The sequence below is a fragment of the Maylandia zebra genome, linkage group LG18, assembly GCF_041146795.1.
Source record: "Maylandia zebra isolate NMK-2024a linkage group LG18, Mzebra_GT3a, whole genome shotgun sequence".
NCBI classification, from domain to species: Eukaryota; Metazoa; Chordata; class Actinopteri; order Cichliformes; family Cichlidae; genus Maylandia; species Maylandia zebra.
This window is the reverse complement of record NC_135184.1, coordinates 18,480,386-18,500,703: the sequence shown is the minus strand read 5'-3', so window position 1 is coordinate 18,500,703 and position 20,318 is coordinate 18,480,386. Positions and strand designations below refer to the sequence as shown.

Here is a 20,318-nt window from a genome sequence, read left to right as displayed (position 1 = left end):
CTCTCCTTTTTACAGAAGGAGTTTTCAGCTGAAAGACTTGTAACTTTGTAAAAATGATGCATGGTTAGAAAAAGGCAGATTTCATGAAACGATCTCCACGGCACTGCCCGTTCTGAATAATAAAAACATTTAATAAATATATATATTTTTTGTTGCATGATTTTCCTCATGATTGTATGCTGTAGTATACTGTTAGTTTTGGGTATTCTCTCCAACACTGCCCGGTTTTGTGCCAAAAAGTGATCACTTCATTACTAGCCCTTGAACAGGTACACACAGAAAGGTGGGGCCCCATGAAAAGCAGCACTACATGTAAATGTAATGTTAGAGCGCCCCTGCTGGATGGTTGCTGTTTGACAGCGAGAAATGCAAAGTGTTCGGTTTCCTAACATTCCTTCACCCCGATGCTCCTCCTCTCTCCTGTTGGTGCCAACTCCCTCTATCAACTTTCCTGAGACAAAAGCTCCTTTTGTGGCGGTGGAAAAACAACATGGCAGAATTTGCCGTCCAGTCCGAAGGAAGAAGCGAGGGGATTGTGGTAATTAAATTAGGGGGCTGACGGGGAAGGGACAAGTGTCGAAGAAAAGCGTCGCTCGTGTATGGATGCACAATTTGCGCAGGCAGACAACTTTGCGCGCCTTGCAGATTGCTTAAAGTCACATGCGCTTCTGGTGCAAACAAGATAAAACTCGTACCCGCTGTTTTTCTCCTTGTAGTACAGCAGAAACATGATGTTTGTGTTTATCTCCCCCCCTGCAGATTAAAGATGACTGGCCAGGCTACAGTTTAGATCTCTTCAGCTATCCAGCACACTACTCCGGAGATTTAGACTGTGTCATCATCCCGCATGGCGTGATTATGGACAGGTACATGGCTACAACTGGGAAGTCGCTTTCTTTGTTCTTTGATAAAATCGTGCATCAAGGAAGTAATGTTCCCATATGCTTTTGCACGGGGGCTGCATAAAAGCCTTTGTACAGTTTCTGGGGAAATCCAGGGGATATCATGCACAGATTATGCGATATGAACTTGACGGAGGTTTTGGCATGCTTTTATTGAAATGAATCCTGGTAAAGCTTAGAAATTCCCCAAAGAAACAAACAAAACAAATAAAAAACCACAGCTCCCCAATGAAAGCTCAAATCCCACAGTAACTCCCCGCGTGTATTCATACTTTTTTGGTAAAAAGAGAAAAGCCAGCAGGAGTTCAATCATACTTTGTTTTAAATAGTACTTATTAACTTCTGTATGTCTATAAAAGAAATCAGAAAATGAATTTTTAATTAAATAATTAGTGTTTTTGTCACGTGACACAAAGCTTTTTATCTTACTGTAAAACACAAAAGCTCTGTATGTGGGTTTGTTTATGTTTCTGCTACCTGCCGTTACACGATCAGGAGCCGAATAACCAAACTTGGCACACGGGTACATTTTATGCACCTGAAGTTTTTAATCTATTACCGATATCATGACATCATGATGTTTCCCAGCAATCGTCTAACAAAGGTCTAAAATGATCTGTTCTTAATACCCGTGCACTAACAGAACTATGTCAGTTTTATGTAATAACAGTAGTTGTAATTTATATCTACAAAAGAGGTTCTCTGGCAACCAGCTAGCAATGGGCTCAAATCAACCATTTTTAGAATTTACGCACGTAGAACACCTTATGATTATCATTTCATGTCAAACAGCATGAGCGGGCGGAACAGTACTGAAGCATGGGCATGTACTACTATGTATAGTTGTGGTCAGATGTTTAAACAAGTTGCTTAGGCATAGAATAAAAAGTGCAGTAGGAATGTGCGTGCGACTGGCTGAATAAGCGTTTTAGGTGCTCAATTAGTGTCAAAAAGTGCTTTGCCAGTAGTCAGTTTAAATCACATGTGAGCCATCTGTTTTTCTTTCTTATAAAATATTTAAAACATTTATTTAAATGTAGTAAACGGTTAATCAATCAGTTTACCTGTCTTTGCATATTTAACCAGAATTATTCAATATGGTGAAATAATAACACAAAGCTAAACAAATTTAAACATCACATATGGTTGTGGACCGACAGGGATTTCAAAACTGTCTTAACTGACGAGAAAAGAGGTCTTTTAGAGGTAATTCACCTTTTCTTCATTGTACACAGAACAGAACGTCTCGCTAGAAACATCATGGATGACCTGGGGAACCACGCCATTGTGGTCCTGTGCGTGCTGAAAGGAGGTTACCAGTTTTGTGCCGACCTGGTGGACAGGATCAAGGACCTTAGCCACAACTCCAACCGCACAATCCCCATGACGGTACACTTCATTCGTCTCAAGAGTTACTTGGTGAGCTGTTGCCCACTTCAGCAAAGAAAGCTGACAGTTTATCTTGAGTGGCATTTGTGTGAGAAGTGGAAAGCATTTTCACGCTCAAAAGTATCACCTGTGAGTTTAGAGTTAGTCACAAGATGTGTATTATTTTTCATGCATTAGAACATTGGTGTCTTCCTCTAACTTTGCCTTGAAAGTGCTGTTATGATTTGATGTGATTGCTGACAATTTTTTTTAGCTGTGAAGTACTGCTGGTGAGATACCCTCACTGGCCACTTTATTGGGTACACCTTCAAGCTACACAGGGTTAAACTTCTCTGTGGAGAATTATTCCCTGTTCTTAGATGACGAAGGTGGCACCCGGTGTGGTCTTCTGCTGTGACAGCCAATCTGCTCCAGGGTTCAGTGTGATGTGCATACAGATATATCTGAGTTACTGTTGCCTTTCTATCAGATCAATGAAGTCTCTCCTCTGACCTCTGGCATCAACAATGCATCTTCACGCAGAGAACTGGCACTTACTGAATATTTTCTCTTTTTTGGACAATTCTCTATGAACCCTAGAGATGGTTCTGTGGGAAAATCCAAGTAGATCAGCAGTTTCTGAAATACTCAGACCGGTCTGGCACAGTCACAGCCAAGCTATGCTCAGAGTCACTTAATTCCTCTTTTATCCTTATTCTGAAACTCGATTTGAACTTCAGCTGGTCATTTTAACCATGTCTACATACATAAAAGCTTTGAGTTGCTGTCATGTGATTAGTTGATTATATCTGAGTTAATGAGGAATTGAACAGATATACCTCATTAAACAAGTTGAGCTGGTTCGGGCATTGGACTTGCATGCCTCCTAGAGGTGGGAATCACCATACATCCCACGATACAATATTATCACAATACTTAATGCACGATACGATATTATTGCGATTTTTTAAAATATCTGCGATATTCAGATTCTGTACATAAAGGTTAACTTTATCAATATTCATTTTATCTAATATCAAAGTCTCGCACTCAGTTTTTCTCTCATTTCAGTCAGTTATATTGTTGACAAACTGAACGGTTTGTATTACAGTCTAGTCCAACTTAACTGAATGCAACCATCTGGTACAATTATAGCTATTCTGAACTATGCAATTTGTGAAAACTATGCAGCCCATTCAGCAACTGAAGAATTTGAAAGTAAATTAAAACAAAATATAATTTTACATTAAATAAAAAAGTTTTAAACTTAATTAAAATAAAACATGTCTTAAATTAAAATAAGTAAACTGTCATGTTTATTGCTGCCAAAAAAAAGTTAAACACATTTGGACAGTGAAGGAATGTCAGGATTCTTGCTCAGAAAAAGGAGCTGATCAACATGCTCTGAAGTCAGAGCACAAAAACTTTTTTGTAACAAAATATCGATTTCTGCTGTCCCTGTATCGATACATTATTAGCAAACAAAATATCATGATACTACACAGTATCGATTTTTCCCCCCACCCCTAATGCCTCCTGGGTGAGGTGTTTTTTCAGCCATGTCCAAATGAGATGAAGCTCCAGGATAGACTCAGTGCATTCTTGAGAGATCATATCTCTTATAGATAGATGAATGGATAATTGAAAATATTTCTCCTGTATTTTATGTCCACAGAATGACGAGTCAACAGAGGATCTTCACATCCTCGGAGGAGAGGACTTGTCTTTATTAGCTGGAAAGGTAAGATTTTCATTATCATTGAGACGTCTGAGCCTTATGATGGGCCCTGCTTTTGTAAAAATAGGTAGCATGGAGATGGTGATTGTTGATAGACAGCAGCCTCAAGAGGGCACCCTTCCCTCTAATGTGCTGTTTGCCTCACTTCAGTGAATGAGATCAAAGATGGCAGTTTCTGACACACCTAGCGCTGATCACATGCCAGCTATGACAAAAGGTTTATTCCATTTTATCTCAAGTGAAGCAAAATGTATGGTGTAAATTGGAGGCCATACTGAGTGCGTACCTCGGTAGATCAAGGGGATGACAGATTTACTTAACACAGTCCCTCTTCTACGGCTCGTCGTGTTATCCTGTAATTAGAGATGGTAGCTCACAGAACTCGAGTGTGTGTGCAGGCTGTTGCCAGCCTTTGATAGTGCATGCCACCTAACAAAGGGTCTCAGTGAAACAGTGCAGACTTGTGGTGATGACAGTCACCTTATTATAAAGAGTTGTAAAATCATTTCCAGGATTGGAAATAAGAAAAGCAAAACTTTTAGATGCTTTCATCCTGTTTTCTTGTAAAATACATATATACATAATTGTATATATGACAAAGAAAACATTTTATTTGTTTGTTTACAGCAGGTTAGGAAGGACTCAATCTAACATTAAAGGCCCTGATTACATGACATGTAACTAGTTTGATTTAGAAAGAATAATCAGCACTGATTACAGCATGATGGGGTTCTGTGACGGCAGCAGATCATTCATAGTGCTGAGTGACCACTAGAGGTATTATTAAAGTGAAATTAAACCAAACTAAAACATTTTAGTCAACTAAAACAAAAATAAAAGCAACAAATTAAAAAATATTAAAACTATCTGAAACAATATTGTGAACTTTGAAAACTAACTGAAATAAAATTAAAAGTATAGAGGAAATACCCTTAGTTTTAGGTTGGTAAAAATGTAGTTACAACATGCCTGATGAGGCGTTGATGGATGTCTTTAGATGTCCATGAGACAGTGAGTCAACTGCTTTCAAATGGTTTTGTGTTTTTATTGTAATACCTCTGCTGATTTGCCCAAATCTTGCCTTGGACATGTGCCCACCATACAATGGTGAATACAAAGATGGAAACTAACACTGAAACTAATTCAGACTAAAGTAAAAGTAAACATTTTATACAATAAAAACTAAACTGAAACAAGAAACTAACTGAAAATAAGCAGAATTCAAAACAAAAAATTGAAATAAAAACTAATGAGAAAATATTTGTGTGCTTATATTCAATCTGGAAAGTCCTAAAAGGTTCAAAGACTATTCAGCAGGGAAAGTGGCCTAAATTACACAATTAAAGAAAGAAAGAAAGAAAAGAAAAAGACAGACAAGATGAGCCTATAGAGAGCACACAGCACTCCTCTTAGCATTAAGTAAATGTGTTTGGCATAACAGAGCATTCAAACCACATTTCTGTTTACTAAATCTGGTTTATTAGAAAAAAATAAATAAATAAAACCGGCCTAAATTCCAATTTTCACCAGAGATTTGAACCATCTCACAATTATGTGAGCTCTGCTGTTCATACCCATATATTTCTTATAAAAGAATCTGTGTACAACCTTTTTGCCAAGTAAGCAGCTTTAACTCCCACTCACACACACACACGTGCACATATCTATGTAAGCATACAGAGGGATGAATCATTAACCGTTACTATGGGAGTTACAAGTCAGCAGTGGTATTTTTAGATAATTAAAGTCAGCTGATATGAACATTCACAGTCATACGCATACCTCAGCAGTACATGCACACAGTAGCCAGGTGCCTAAAACTTGAATAGGATATGAGGTAGTAGGCTTGACTCACTGCTTTCCTCACAGAATCTTTAGTGTGCTTGTGAAATCCCTGAGCTCACTGTGATGTGCTGCTAATTTTTGTCCCAGGTCCTAACAGAATGAGGTGATGCTTTCCAGGAAGAGGTTACCTAATTGTTTAACAGTGTACACATTACTGTTCATTTGCTTTTTGACCTCCCTGAAATGTAGTTTTCAGACAGTGAGCTTTACATATCTTGTATAGCTCATTGCTTTTGCATTTCTCCAGGGTTTAGTGCGCTCTAAATAAATCTGGATGAATAATGATTCCTAAACAAAGCACGACTGCACCCTCGGATGAACCCTTTGTTTAAAAAAGTGGAGTAAACTCCGGCAGTTAGAGAGTTTCACTTTTCATCGTGTCCTAGCTAAGTTGAAGCGAAGCCCAGATAGCGGCTCTTAATAAAGACACTGCCCAGTCGTCTTCAGTTTATTAGACAGACATTCGCAGAATTTCAGCTATTTCTGTGCGACATTCAGGGCAGCGCTGCAGGAACATAGCTTTCCAATCTGGATTAGGATCATTCGTTTAGCTGAATCACTGATATCATAAATGCAAAGAGTCTCGCGGATGTAGTGTATGAAAAAATGTGGTTGGTTTAGCTGATATTGGCCATATTTCAGTACTTCTCCTTTTATTTCAGCTGCAGCCTGATCATTTCCTGAAACATTATTTGTCAGTTGGTTTTGTTTTGCACTTTAGAACACAACAAAGTGTATTTCTCTGTTTATAATTAATTGCTTCTTAAATCACCTCTAAATGGCTTTTGTCTTTTTTTTAAACGTGTGAGTTTTAGTCTTGGAGTAAGTGTGGAGCAGATTATCAGTTTTCAATCAAGAGTAATTGTTTGTTCCTGCCCTCTCTTTTCTCCTCGACATGCTCGCTCCATAAGAATGTTCTGGTTGTGGAGGTGAGTCAGCCATGTTTTTGCTACTCTGCTTTTCCCCGTGTTCACCAAATGGACCTTATTGTGTTCCTTGTTGTTGTTGTTGTTGTTGATGATGATGTTTTCCAGGTCAGGAAAACTCATTTAAAATTTTTATCTTCTTCTTGAAGGTCCTGAATTCAACATGAGGACACTTTTTAATTGCCTGACCCATATTTGAGAAACCAAATAGATTTATTGCTTTGTGTGTGTGTGTGTGTGTGTGTGTGTGTGTGTGTTTTAACTAACATCATTGAAAATCTTGCCTTGCCCTACATACTGGAATAGGTGCACTGCAAAAAAATAAAAAGGAAATGTAGGCCTGCAGTCATCATCGTGGGCATTCATGATACTTACTGTAAAAAGATTGTAGGAGTAAACATTTTGAAACAGCTCCCTTTAGTCAGTGCACAACTGTGTGTGACAGGGAACTCGCAATCTGTGGCCGCTTCAGCTTTAAGTAATATTAAAATCTTTATTGTGTGTCAACGTCATCGGGATAAAGCAAGATGGAAAGACTTAGCGTCTCATAAAAACCAATACATTACATCAGGTGCGTCACATTTTACAGGAAGTAACAGAGTTAAAAGGAAATAAAAAGTCAAAATCAGGAAAGGCTCTAAGGAGGTCGATGACTCAGCCGACAGGATTTCCACAGGCAGAATTTTCCATATTTATAAGACATAGATACTGCTGTGTACTTGTTATGCAATTGCATTTTTAAAAAGACAACCTTGTCTTAGTTTTGACTTGTGCAGTGGGTTGGTCAGTAAAAAACCCTTTTTGCTATCAGTATTGTAAAATGGCAGTCATCACTCCATGGTATTTACAAGGGGTAAAATACAAGCACTGATAGATAGTAATGACTTTAATACTAACGCACTGAAACACACAAGGTTACAAAATGTTTCACTAGATACGAGAGAGATAGGAGAATACTTTAAAGAAGTGTACATATCCCAACAAACAGTACCTACAAATACACACAGGTACCGATTTTCAGTGATATCAACTTTAATATCAGGAAATTAACTAAGCGTATATATATTTTCTTCCTCTCTTTTTTGCCATATTTTTCAAGTAACCTGTGTTTGACAACAGCATAATAAAACTGGAAGTTCTGTTTTTTGTGCCCCCCCCACCTCCCATATGGCCACCCCTATGAAAAAATTCTGGAGACGCCCCTGCGTGGAGCAGTTAAAAGACCCGGATCAGGTGATCAGAGATCAGGTGATATAACACCTCAGCAGGCCATGCAGGGCTTTGTGATTGATAAAAATCTGCAGTGTGGTCTGAATTTCACTGGGAGCCAGTGAAGGGAAGCAAGTGTGTAGTTCGGGGCTCACAGCAAAGGATTTTAGCGATATTTCTTAGATGACTGGATGAGCTTAGAGACATGAGATTCAAAACTCAAACACCTGTCAAAAGTAATACCAACGTTTTGAGCACAGGATTTGGCATTATTGGCAAGTGCAGCCAATGTAGTGACTGACCTCTGTATAGAAACCCCACTTTTACCAGGACTGTGATAATAAAGTATTTATAAAGCATTCACTGTGGTAGTGAGAGGCTCTTGAGCTGACTTGACAGAAAACAGATCATACTACATCATAATAGTTATTTTGTGTAAGGAATTTAAATATGGGTCATTTAATTTAAATGAAATGAGAGAAGGAAACAAGCAAAGTGCATTTAAAAATAAGTAAAATAGGTTTTAAAATCTTAAATTCCTGCAGTATTATAATTAGGCTAAGGCTGTTAGTCTGTTCTGGCTCATATTCAGTGACAGATGAAAAATGTGTGAGGACAGTCACACATTTCACATATTTGTAGTGCGTACTGACCAGCGGCACACTGACATGATCGAGCGTACTGTTGTGGCTTTGGTTCGCCTCAGCGTTTGCCTACATCGTAGAGCAAGAGGTCAGATGACTTTTTTTTTTTTTTTTTTGATTGAATATCACATGTTTGTGTTTAAATTCCTCTTTTCAGTGAATTCAAGTAATTCCTAGTGAATGCTTGTAAACAGTTGCGTAATTTGAGTACAGTGTGACACTGACTGCACTTAGTTTCTGTATCACTTCTAGTCCAGAGAAAGAAGAATTGAGTTTTTGTTCTTTTTTTTTCCTCACTGCCATGTTATTACTTTCTCAGTCCAGTTTCTACATCTTCCACCCCCACCCTCACAGGGCATTGTAGGCACCGGAAAGACGATGAAGACTCTCCTGAAGCACGTCGAAGCCTTCGGGCCCAAAATGATCAAAGTAGCAGGGTAAAGCCGCCAAACAAAACCAGCTCAATTTCCTGCTTTGCGAATCACTGTTTTCCCCTTTCAGTTGAGACACACACACAGACACACAGAGAGGCAAAGACTAACATTGTGATGCAGATCTCAGGTACCGCAGGTTTTTTTGAAGTGACGCTGTCTCCTGAGACGGTTTGAGTCGGCTGTTGTAAATAATGTCTGCTTTTGTTTCCCTCAGATTGCTGGTGAAGAGAGTGCCGCATAGCTCAGCATGTGTTCCTGACTGTACGTACCTGACCAACCCTTTTATGGCTCAGTGAGTCATTCACAGTTAAAAAAATTGTTGCATTTGCCGAGTCCCAAACTATTGGAAATATTTGCCTTTGTCGTTTTGTGCTTTCAGATGTCGGCTTTGAGATACCCAATCGTTTTGTGGTTGGATATGCTTTAGACTACAATGAGTATTTTAGAGATCTCAGTGTAAGTCAGTGTCTGGCTTCTTTCTTTCTTTCTTTTTTTTTTGACGACTGTATTGGGAATCCAGTAACACAATAAAGACCTGTGCTTTGGTGCTTCTTTTAGCACATTTGCGTGATCAGCGACACCGGGAAGATGAAATATAAGATTTAAAGAGAGGGCCGGCGATAGAGGCGACTGTCGAGCAGATGTCATCGGACAGCAAGCCCAGACACTTCCTGTGAGATGCCATTGACTTACAGCTGCTATGGTGACATCTGATCCCAATCAGGCCTGCGTTGTTATAACATTCCTGGTTCCGAACATGTTAACATTTTTAACAACACACACTGCAACATTTAACTGGAGATTTGAACACAAAAAGCGCATGCTTGAGGATAAGTCGGAGCTTTGTTGCTTTGACACAGGTGATTCAGGTTTAAAACGTGTAGTGTTAAGTGGGGGGAATGCTGTTCTAACTCTATATCTAAAGCATCCAATCATCCCAGGTGTACTGCTTCTTTTATGAAATGTAAAGCATTCAATAACCACTGCATGTGAGGAATACCAACAAAACCTAAAATGAAAGGAAGTTGGGTTTTTTTTTATTTGTTCTCCACCTGTGCGATGCCTTTTTAAAGTTTCATCTGATTTTCCATCACTTTTAACACACAGGGGAGAAACAGTTCAAGTCTTGTCAACACTAAGTGCCATTACTACCTCCTTTGTGTGTGTGTTTGCTTGTTTTTTCACTTGCTGTAGAGTACTTTTGTCATTTCTCTGTATCAGTTTATGTTCTAACATACAATAAAATGTTTTTTTAAGATTTCTGCATTCTACTATTAATGTTCCCACATGATTTTATGAATGAATGTTTTTAGTACTAATTGATTTACAATGGTTCCTTGGCTGAGCTATGAATATAAAGAAGACCTTGTGTAATATGTTTCTTAGGCTGATGATATACAAAAGGGGCTTGGAGTCTTTTTCTTTTTTTCATATGTCTTTTTAATGGTGTTGAGCTTCTCTTAATTTTATGGAAAACTGGCACCTATATAGGCCCTGAAGTAGCAAAGCTTTAAACCAAAAGCATCCTGAAACATCAGGTTGCCATTGTTTTGTTTTAAAAAGGGGGTTTTAACTGTAAGTGAACTTACAAAATGAACAAAAGAGAGCTCGTTGTGCTGAGCTGCTGTGCTCTTTGTATGCACTTGACATGTGACTCCCTTTGCTTAAGCACTGAGCACAACGTGCCATAAAGAAAACCATCTCTTGGGACAGTGAATAGACTTTGCCTTTTTGACTCACCAGACCTCCAACAGTGATAAAGTAAGAGCTACAACTGAATTACATTATTGCAACCCCTAAATTTGTAGTCAGTACTTTTTACAGTAGTGGAAGAAGTAGTCTGATCTTTTTCAGAAGCAAAAGCAGCAATGCACCACTGTAAATATTCACAATTACAGAAAAAGTTCATGTATAATATCTTACAATTGGATGTCAATAGCATTTCTCAGTTTACTATGGACCAAACTTCAATATAGTTGTAATATTTTAAAGCGGGGGTGTCAAACTACCTTTAATTAACAGGCCACATTCAGCCCAATATAATCTCAAGTGAGCTGTGTAGTCCAGCTAAACAAATGCACAAAAACCTTTTAATATAAATGTGTGTGACATAAATATGTGTTTATATCAGCATTACATGTCTGAAAGAATTAGTGCAATTTCAGCACTATGGGTGCTACATGTGCATTACACATCACATTGTAATAAAAAAAATGTTTTTGGATCTAAATAACTACAGGCTTTAGTGCAGCTGACTTTAATGGAGGCTGAAATGAGTGATTTCTCCAGAATTACAAAGTCATACAAACGGAAACTAAAAATAATTGAAACCCCCCCCCCCCCCCCAACATTTACAATACACAATAATAAACAATATAGTTATTTAAAAAAAAAAATTAAAATGAAGTTAATAACAGTACAATACTGGTACTGTGTAAGAGAAAAGCTCAAATTGCATTAATAAATAATATGTACACCATAAATCTAAGAAAAACAGCTGCTTGAAGATATAATGCTAAGTATTTAGGTTTTATATCAATTTTCAGAGCTGATATATCCCACTTGGACCCACTGAAAGTAGAACCGGCTGGACAGGACAGCTTTGTGAAATTCTCCTCCCTAACTGACCTCTGTAACAAAAGCTGCCAGTCCCAGGAACAGGTGGCTCCTTATGTTGGAGAGGCATAAAAGGGGCATTTGTCAGGGGCCCGAGAATCCGAGCACTTATTTCAGTCTGCAGCTAAAGTGCAGCGAAGGAGTGTCCATTTATTGTTAACTATCTGCTTCGTGGATAAGATGAAAGAAAAGATTTTATGCTGTGTGGTATGTGTGAAATCACCACTGCCCTCCACATTACTAGCTCAGCTCGACCTCACTTTGAACCGGGGCATGTGACTCCTCGTTCACCCTTGCTGTGCGTATTAAACCAAAACCACGACGAGTTTTTGAACGGCTTGAATTGCGGATTTGTTACACGATGCATCTTTTCATCTTCTCCCCTGTTCTCCCGGGAATACTGCTCTAATAGTTCACGGGAACGGTTAAAAAAAACGCCACCGTTTACAAGCGCAGATACAAGCTTATTGTAAACTCGCGCCTCATTGGCCCGGTCAAATACAACCCCGCTCCTGATTGGCTGATAGTGTCCTGTTGACCGAAGGTGGACTCCCAGGGAGTCGGGAACAGTGGAGGCACAAAAAAAAAAAAAAAAAAATTCCGAACTGCACCATGCGCCTCCACTGAGTAGGTTTGGATTAATCACCGGAAAGTCGTTTGTACTCAGACTCTATTAAATTATGACAACGCCCTCCACACTGGACCATACACGATATGTTTGTACTTTTTCTGTGGATTTTTATGGATAAGCATCGCCGTCGTTGACAGCCTGTAATGACGCTTCTCAACTACACAGGTAACTTTGTTTTAACTCCAACCGTTAGCATGGAGGCTAACTGTTAGCAGCCTGTTGCCGCAGTTTGCTTGGTTGTCGCTTTTGCCCACTTTGCTAGTTTTACAGGGAGCTTCCATAAACACGCAAAAGGGGCAGCAGTGCCTCGTGTGGACGTTTGGACCGCTTTTATTGTGGTATTTTATGTAAAGTAACAAAGGGAAAAGCTTCTTTTGTTGAGCGCTCGGGAACAACAGCTCGGCATGCTCCCTTCGTGTCTCATTTAAACATCGATTTCAATCAAGTGATTGAAATCCATCCTCTAAAAAGCACAAACGTCGGCTTTGTCGTGAAACACAAACGGCAAATAAAGCTCGTGTGTTTTTATTTTGTAAGAAATAGTTTCTGTGGGGTTTCGTGTCTCAATTTTGAATGCGACGGACATATTTCGCCCAGCCTCCCGACAGTCCCCAGTCCACTTGTTGCTGGCTATTCAGTTAATGCACCGCTGGCTCTCCACGTTGTTGTGCTTTACGCTGGTTATAGTCCTGGTGTTGGCTACTACAACATTGTTAGACTTCATTAAGTTAGTTAAAATGAATTATTATTACAGTTGACTGTCAAATTAAGTTTGTTCTACCTTTTTATTATGTGCCGTCACATAGTATTACCCTGAATCAGCCTGTTTTCAAGCACCTGAGTGTGAAGCTCTCCAAGGATGAGACACAAAAACAGCATTTAGAAGTAGCGTTTGGTTAGGACCCTGTTGCATAATGCTGATTGTCTAGAATTAATCACGAGTGGTCTGCTATTATAAACAACCAAGGTATTCATTCATGTTGTTTGTACAGACTCTTGGAGTAGTGTGAGATGTAATTGCTGTGCAGCTGATTCCTAAATCTGCCTTTGAATTCATTTTTTTAAATGCACTAAACACATATGTCATCTCATATCTCTCAAACAGATGGATTAAGAAATCCAGCAAGTATGGAGGTGTGAATCGGATTGGAGCATTTTTTTTAACATCCTGGTGGAGCTACATTTTTCATGTGGTGCTTTACAGACATCAGCATTTTAACTGAAGCTAAATGATGGCATCACGGTGGGTTCCTTCTTGTGAAGACGATGAGAGGCAACGAGCAAGATCTTCTTTCTGTGAGGTGAGTATGAGTCAGACTTCTTTAAAGTCCTGAAATGTGTTAAATGCTGATGACAAAAGGGATTTCTGTGGCCAACTGATTGCAGTTTCAGTGTTATCCGACCTCCTTCAGTTTGGTTTTGGGTGGGGGTGGGATTTGTTTGACACCAAGTACCAGCTGTTTGTGTTTGTAGCAACCCCTGCTGAATTCTTTTGCTCTTTATGTCAACAACGTGCCTCTTATCTATTCTTGTCATAAATATGCCCATCAGATTTTTGTTTCTTTTGAGTGCTTCAGATTTTTCTCAACTAAGATTGGCTGTGGTAGATGAACAGATCAAAAGAACAGGTTTTGGTTACAACATTTAATCAGATTTGAAATTATAATCAAACTCAAACGATGGTGTTTATTCAAGACCCGTCTTTCAGATTTTTAAGCTGTGACCCCTGTACCAGACAGGACACCATCTGCTCCTCTGAAAGCTTGCAGTCTGAATGAAGACCTTTATACTGTAATAAAGTAGGTAGCAACTGGGACTCTTTGAAATGAAAGGGCACCTATTTATAGTCTGTAGTTTTCTTTGATTTCCTCCATTGCCTTTAATCTAATATTCAGCTTGTCATTTAAGCCTCCCAAGTTTGCATGATCACCATCCCTAAATGAGGGACATACAGGTGATTATGTTGTTACTTTAAACTAGGTAGATGTGCTGAATTTGATTTTTGTATCTCAGACTCAGGGCAGCAGATAATGCCTAAAAAATTATAATGAATCAATTACAGAGTAATAGAGTTGGTTTTCCGGGGTTTCTTTTTCTAATTTATTCACAGGGATGAGGTTTTTTTGTTTGTTTTTTCCTAAGAGGCCTGAAATTAAAATTTCTGGATCAACCAGCACACCACATACTAGCGCATTCACTGTTGAAGCTCATTCAACAGACACAGCCTTAGCTGCATCTCACTGTCACAGCTAAGAAAACAAACTTAGATGATGTGCTTACCTTTTGTTATTTCAGCCATCTGGATACATGCTTGCCACTACTACACTCATTTAATGAATGAATAATACAGCATGAGAGAAAATAGACAGTTCTTTTGCATAGGATCCCAGAAACCTGTTTGTGAATACTTTAGTAAGTGTTGATGTGCCATGAGGGAAAGCCACAGCATAGTGCCGTGAGAGGAAATCCTCCTTTTTAGCACTCCCTCTAATAAGACTACCACACAAACCAATTCATGTGCTAATTTTGAGCCGGAAACCCCCTGGAGTCTCTGGTTCAGGGATTTTCTGGAAATGATGACACTGGATTTAATTAATGACCTAAGAATTTTCCTAGGCGGATTTTCACTTTCTCTTAGTATCTTAAAAGAGCGTGCAATGGCTGCAGTCGTTGGGAATCAAGAAAATCATTTGGATACAAGACTTGTATATTAATTTAGAGAAAGCATGTCACTGTTGGTGTTCTTGGAATTACATCAGGGGGACGGGAGCTGGATCTGGGGGTGGGGGAAAAGTCTTTCTCACCCACCCTTGCTTAATTCTTTACTAGTCTGTCCTGTTCTTTTAAAGTTTTCTCATCTGTTATAACTATTAGACATGTGGAAAGTGTTTATAGTGAATACTGTGAAGCAGACGCTTAAAAATGGAGGAAAAATATCTGTTATTTGAATCAAGAGTTTGATTGGTGGCATTATCCTCCTCCACACTGGAGTGTCTGTCTGCTTTATCAGCTGAATAGTGCGTGGTATTCAGACATTGCAGCTGAATCCAAATAGCAGACAGCCCTTCCTCTGCTTGGATTTCAGACATTCATTTAGCGGCACAGTGCTGCTTAGTGCTGATGAGTGTGCTGTTGTGTGATTATGTGTGTTTTAGGAATTTCTATATTGGCCTATGGTGTTTACTAAATCAAACTCTATTGTATGGGTTTTCCCCCCTACAGCTTCTGTATGATGAATGCCTTTTTCACGATGGATAATTCCAGCTTTTCATTCTCTAGTAGAACAACAGAAATGAGAGTGGTTGGAACTGGATTATTGTTTTGGATGATGAAGCATGATCCATATTTAGCACCGTAGGAGACCATTGACAAACAGACTTCCCCTGTCACCACAACCCTGGCTTCATTAAAGCTCAGTGTTTATCTGATTTAGGCTTGCTGCCTTTTTACAGAACCCTCTGCGCAGGCATCGTATGGTTAACTGATGGCAATCGGAAGGGAAAATTGACCTTCAATTGGATAGAAGTCGTCTGTTACTTCCTGTTGCGTTATGATTGTGTCTGCAGCGTCTCACGAGAGAACATACGAGATGGGCTGTGTGATTCAGTTTTTCCTCACTGTGTTGTAAAACATCTATGTCTACACATGGAAAACTGTGTGACATGCTCTGTGTCTTGTTCAAACAACTAAGAAAGATTACAGATGGTTACAGACAAATCCAATAAGAGGGGATATTTTCCTTTTTAACAACTGCTCACTAAATCATTTTGAAAGCAAAGTGCCCGTTACACATGTCCCAGTGTTTTTGGTCCAAAACCTAAAATATAGGCAGTTCTATCAAATATGTTAACATGTTATTCGTTTTCAGTAGCTTGTATTTTTAGTAAAATTTGTGAGATAATGCCAGTGTTTTTGACATGTCTGCTCAGAAAACAAGTGGCATCAGTAATTTCACCCATTGAGGAGAATGAAAAATTAAAGCAAATGATCCTGCAGAGAACTGAAGTATCACTACAACTCCTTGGTGCTGAGCTTTTTTGAAATTGTCTTTTTTTTTTTTTAAATAATTCACTGCTAGTCTTTCGCGTATGCAAAGAGGCTTCTCCGTGCCCTCTGGGGTTTCAGTAACGATCAACAGAAAGTATGTTCAAAATTACAACCAAGGGGTGGGCTTACAGCTGCTGAGCAAGACTGTTTATTTACCAGCTTTAATGTTTATAACAGCAGCATTGTATGACAAACTCATACGGGATGTAACAGGATTTCTTTCAGAAAAGTTGTTAATGCTGGCACGTTCGACCAGCACAGTGTGGACTAATGAGGATATTAAGCTTTATAAGACAACGAGATAAGACAATGGTTGTGCCGTGATTTTTTTTTTTTTCCCTTTTTTTTTGAGTGTGGGGTATATTTTTTAAAATTTTTAATTATCACTCAAAGAGAAACCAACAGTATGTCTTGTCTTGGTTTTTTTTTTGTGTGGTTTTTTTTTGGGTTGGGGGGGGGGGGGGGGGGTTCTCTCTCTCTCTCTCTCCCCCCCCCCCCCCTTTTCACATTGTGCAAAACTTCTATGTGCCCTCTTTCACAGGTGGTGCTCTCTGCTGCTGACAGAGCAGAGTAGATTCAGATAGACGTGTTCTTGCAACAGGCGAGTAGGATCTCTGACAGCGGTACAGGAGATGGCTTGTCCCAAAAGTTGCTCGTTTGGTTTCTAGTTGTTTTTGTTTATAAAAGATTTCTAGAGAGATTTCTATGAGAGGTGACTAATTATACTGATAAAGTAGCTAAGCTGACAACAGTGAGAGGTGAAGGAAAGAGGATCACTGCTGTGAGTGAGGGGGTATCAGGTGCCAAGGTGAGATGGCATTTCCACATTTTAAAACAACAGAGATCAAATTACTGCTCAACAAACCAGAAGTCAAATGTGTGCTAGTAATGGAGTACACCTCGGCCTGAAGGAATGCCATTTGGGTTTTATGCGACACTAAGACTACGTCCACACTAGCCCGGATAGATGTGAAAACGGCATTTTCGTCTGAAAACGCTCTGTGTCCACACTAGCGTTTTCAGTCGTTTTCACAGAGTTGTGCGTCCACATTGAAACGGCCAAAAACGCTTACATTCCAGTCCTGCGCTTTCACAAAAGCGAGTGAGAATTAAAGAATTTGAAGAAAAGCTATCTGTACAAACTGATATTAATCTTTTTTAGGGCTGTCAAAATTGAGAGCAGTCAAAACAACTGCTGTATAATGCACTCTGCTATCTTTGTTTAATTGGTCACATGACTGCATCACATGACTGAAATGCGTCATCGTCTTAGAAAGCCTGCGTTTTCGAGTGTCCGCAACGGGACAGCTCCGTTTTGAAATGTATGCGTTTTCAAGAGCGTTTTCAAAACGCTGTGTTTTTCCTTGGGGAAAGCGCCGTCTCAGTGTGGACGGGAGGCCAAAACGGAGAGAAAACGATGCGCTTTCAAACAAAAATGCATTAGTGTGGACTAGGGCTGGGCGATATATCGAGTTTTTTAAAAAATATCGATATATTTTCATACGAGATATAAGATGTGACAATATCGTTTATATCGATATAGTCTATGTTACGTTATAATTATACTTGTGGAGCCGCAGGTTTGCCTCTCTTTCGTCCACTTTTGTCTCTACGCAACGTTACTCGGCCTGGCCTCTCCTTCACTGAACACAACTCCGCCTCCCCCATAGCTTCACCTGCAGGCAATGACAAGATGAAAGCGGAAAATCTCCGTTAGCGAGTTACCATGTGTGGGGCTGGACGGCGTCAACGTGTTAGCGAGCTAACCGCGCTAACGAGCTAACCGCGCTAACGACATGCAGCCAGGAGGGGCTGCATGGCCTAAAATCCTTTCATTTTCTCAAAAATCGACAGTGCGCCTTATGTATGAATTCTGGTTGTGCTTACTGACCGCGAACCGATTTTATGTGGTACACAGCGCTCAGCAATCTGTCAAAAAATGTTTTAATATGACTTTGCTAAGCTACGGAGCTGCACCACTTGATGGATTGTCGGAGGATTACGGCTAACGAGGAGGAGCCTCGCGGAGTGATACGTACTGTGTGTATAAGGACCACAAATGGCACCTGTTCAGAGACGTGGTGCAGCTGTGAAATCTGTCTCTTTGTTATTATGCTCAGCGTCTATTAGTTTACATTTTGACTGCACAATTGTGAGCTTTTTGTTATGCACAAAAACAACATTGTTTTCTTTTATTTATGGACCATGATTATTTAATAAATGCTGATAATTTATTTTTGAGTAATTTCTTCATGTACATCTACGCTGTATGTAAATAAAAGTGCCCGTGTGACATCTGGGACACAGTGTGACTAAGAACTCTCTTTTTGTTCTTAACTTATGGCTTTAAAAAAAAATCGAGATATATATCTTATATCGCCATCCAGCTAAAAAATATCGAGATATGAATTTTGGGTCATATCGCCCAGCCCTAGTGTGGACGTAGCCTAAGGCAGTACAGAGAACGGTTTCACTGATGATTTGCACCTCTGTTTAAGTAAAATTCAGTGTAAATCTTTTCTTTTATTGTCAGTAATTGATTTAAAACTGTGAGATGTGGGCTGCAAACTTGTTTTTTGTTTGTTTTTTTTACTTTTAAATTTTTTGGGGAACTACTGTACTGAACGAAGCTTCAAAAAGGTAATTTTTTTTCCAAACCACACAGATCTGTGTCAGCATACGGGAAAAAAAATCCCACACAAATGGCATTCAGTCATTTCCTTCTCATCCATATGTTACAAGTAGAAGTGTGGCGTGCAGAAAATGCACCACGTGTCTGTGTAGACTGTAGACTGAGTAATGATACTTCTCCTAACCTTGTCCTGCAGTACAAGGCTGGAACGCCCAGTGCTCGCCAGTGGCTCTCTGTATCATTATCTTAGGCTTTTCACAGCTAAGTGCTTGGTTTGGATGGGATGTGGTGTAGAATTTAGCAGCCCACAGAGAACTATGTTTCCTCACATTTGAAGGTTATGTGAAAGCTGATGTCATGTGGTGCATGTAATGTCTGATTTGGTGATGTCAGCAGAGGCTTTCAGACATACAGGCCTCGCAGTGTGGTTTCATAAGATTTGTTAACAAACACTTGTCATGTTGTTGTATATCAGTTTTTTATGTGAAAACTGCTCTCTAATCTCTGTGGTAGGGGCACCAATGGTGTAGTCAGCATAAAAACTCCTGGGGGATAACCACCTGTTCTTTGGATTCAGCATACTTGAAACAGTGTATGTACTCCTGTGTCATTTGTCAAAGAACATTTACTTCTGAAGACACTTATTTTGTCTGTGCATTAAGACAAGGTATGGTCTTTGATATGTTAAGGCATCTCAGTGCTCTTGTATGGTGCGATCCGTACTTAATATTAGGACTGCAACTAAAGATTCTCAATGTAGTCGACTAATCTGCCAGTTTGTCTTTGATCATTTGATTAGTCAACAATTTTTTTCAAAAACTCTGATCTTCGCTTCCTCGGGGCAAACCTCCTGTTTTAGGCTCCAGTACCTCACCTGCTAAATTCTGCCCACTTGTGAATATCACCCTGTTGACCCAGGAAACAAATGAATTTGAAAATAATCACATGTGTATTTTTATCAATATTCAATAGGGCCGTCAGAATAAAAATGAAGTAAATAAAAAATTACGTAATAAAAATTAAAGTGGTAGTAGTATTTTTTTATTTTAAAGTGTGTAATTAGGAAACTAAAAATAGCTTCTGTCAATAAGTTAAAATAAAGCTTCAAATCCAAAAAAAACACTTTTTTTTCCAGTCCAAAATAACAAGTTTGCAAAGTTTACAGATGATTCAGTTCAGTTCATGAATTCACAATTGCAGTGTACATGCTGTGGAGTGAGATGATGTTCCCAGCTGGTAATAACCATGCTAAAGATGCGCTCTGTTATGACTTCAGCCATTTGACAGAGTGGCTGAAGTCATTTGGCTGAGTTTGTCTTTACAGGA

The 20,318-nt window shown here is 39.2% G+C and overlaps 2 protein-coding genes across 8 annotated transcripts in view; both read left to right on the top strand.

Moving 5' to 3' along the window:
- The first annotated feature begins 407 nt into the window (after nucleotides 1-407).
- Nucleotides 408-10,324, top strand: prtfdc1b (phosphoribosyl transferase domain containing 1b). 5 transcript variants are annotated; one of them, XR_013094017.1, is made up of 9 exons: nucleotides 408-538; nucleotides 760-866; nucleotides 2,138-2,321; nucleotides 3,946-4,011; nucleotides 6,765-6,782; nucleotides 8,987-9,069; nucleotides 9,281-9,358; nucleotides 9,446-9,522; nucleotides 9,625-10,324. XR_013094017.1 is itself a non-coding variant. In XM_076876341.1 (9 exons), exons 1-9 carry the CDS (start codon nucleotides 491-493, stop codon nucleotides 9,670-9,672), a joined length of 648 nt encoding a protein of 215 aa, XP_076732456.1. In that variant the 5' UTR covers nucleotides 408-490; the 3' UTR covers nucleotides 9,673-10,324. The 5 variants fall into 5 exon arrangements, 4 of the variants coding, with proteins under 4 accessions (XP_076732456.1, XP_004542758.1, XP_076732457.1 ...); XM_076876341.1 differs by having other exon boundaries at nucleotides 2,138-2,291; nucleotides 9,281-9,327; XM_004542701.2 differs by having other exon boundaries at nucleotides 9,281-9,327.
- A 1,906-nt stretch (nucleotides 10,325-12,230) lies between these two features.
- Nucleotides 12,231-20,318, top strand: part of arhgap21b (Rho GTPase activating protein 21b) — a 37,376-nt gene continuing 29,288 nt past the window's right edge. For 2 of the 3 annotated variants that reach the window (XM_076877223.1, XM_076877222.1), the window contains exons 1-2: nucleotides 12,231-12,478; nucleotides 13,419-13,614. In XM_076877223.1, the coding sequence (XP_076733338.1) occupies nucleotides 13,543-13,614 (72 nt within the window). In that variant the 5' untranslated portion in view covers nucleotides 12,231-12,478; nucleotides 13,419-13,542. The remainder of the gene's footprint in view (nucleotides 12,479-13,418; nucleotides 13,615-20,318) is intronic. The other variant, XM_024805949.2, reaches the window with a different exon arrangement.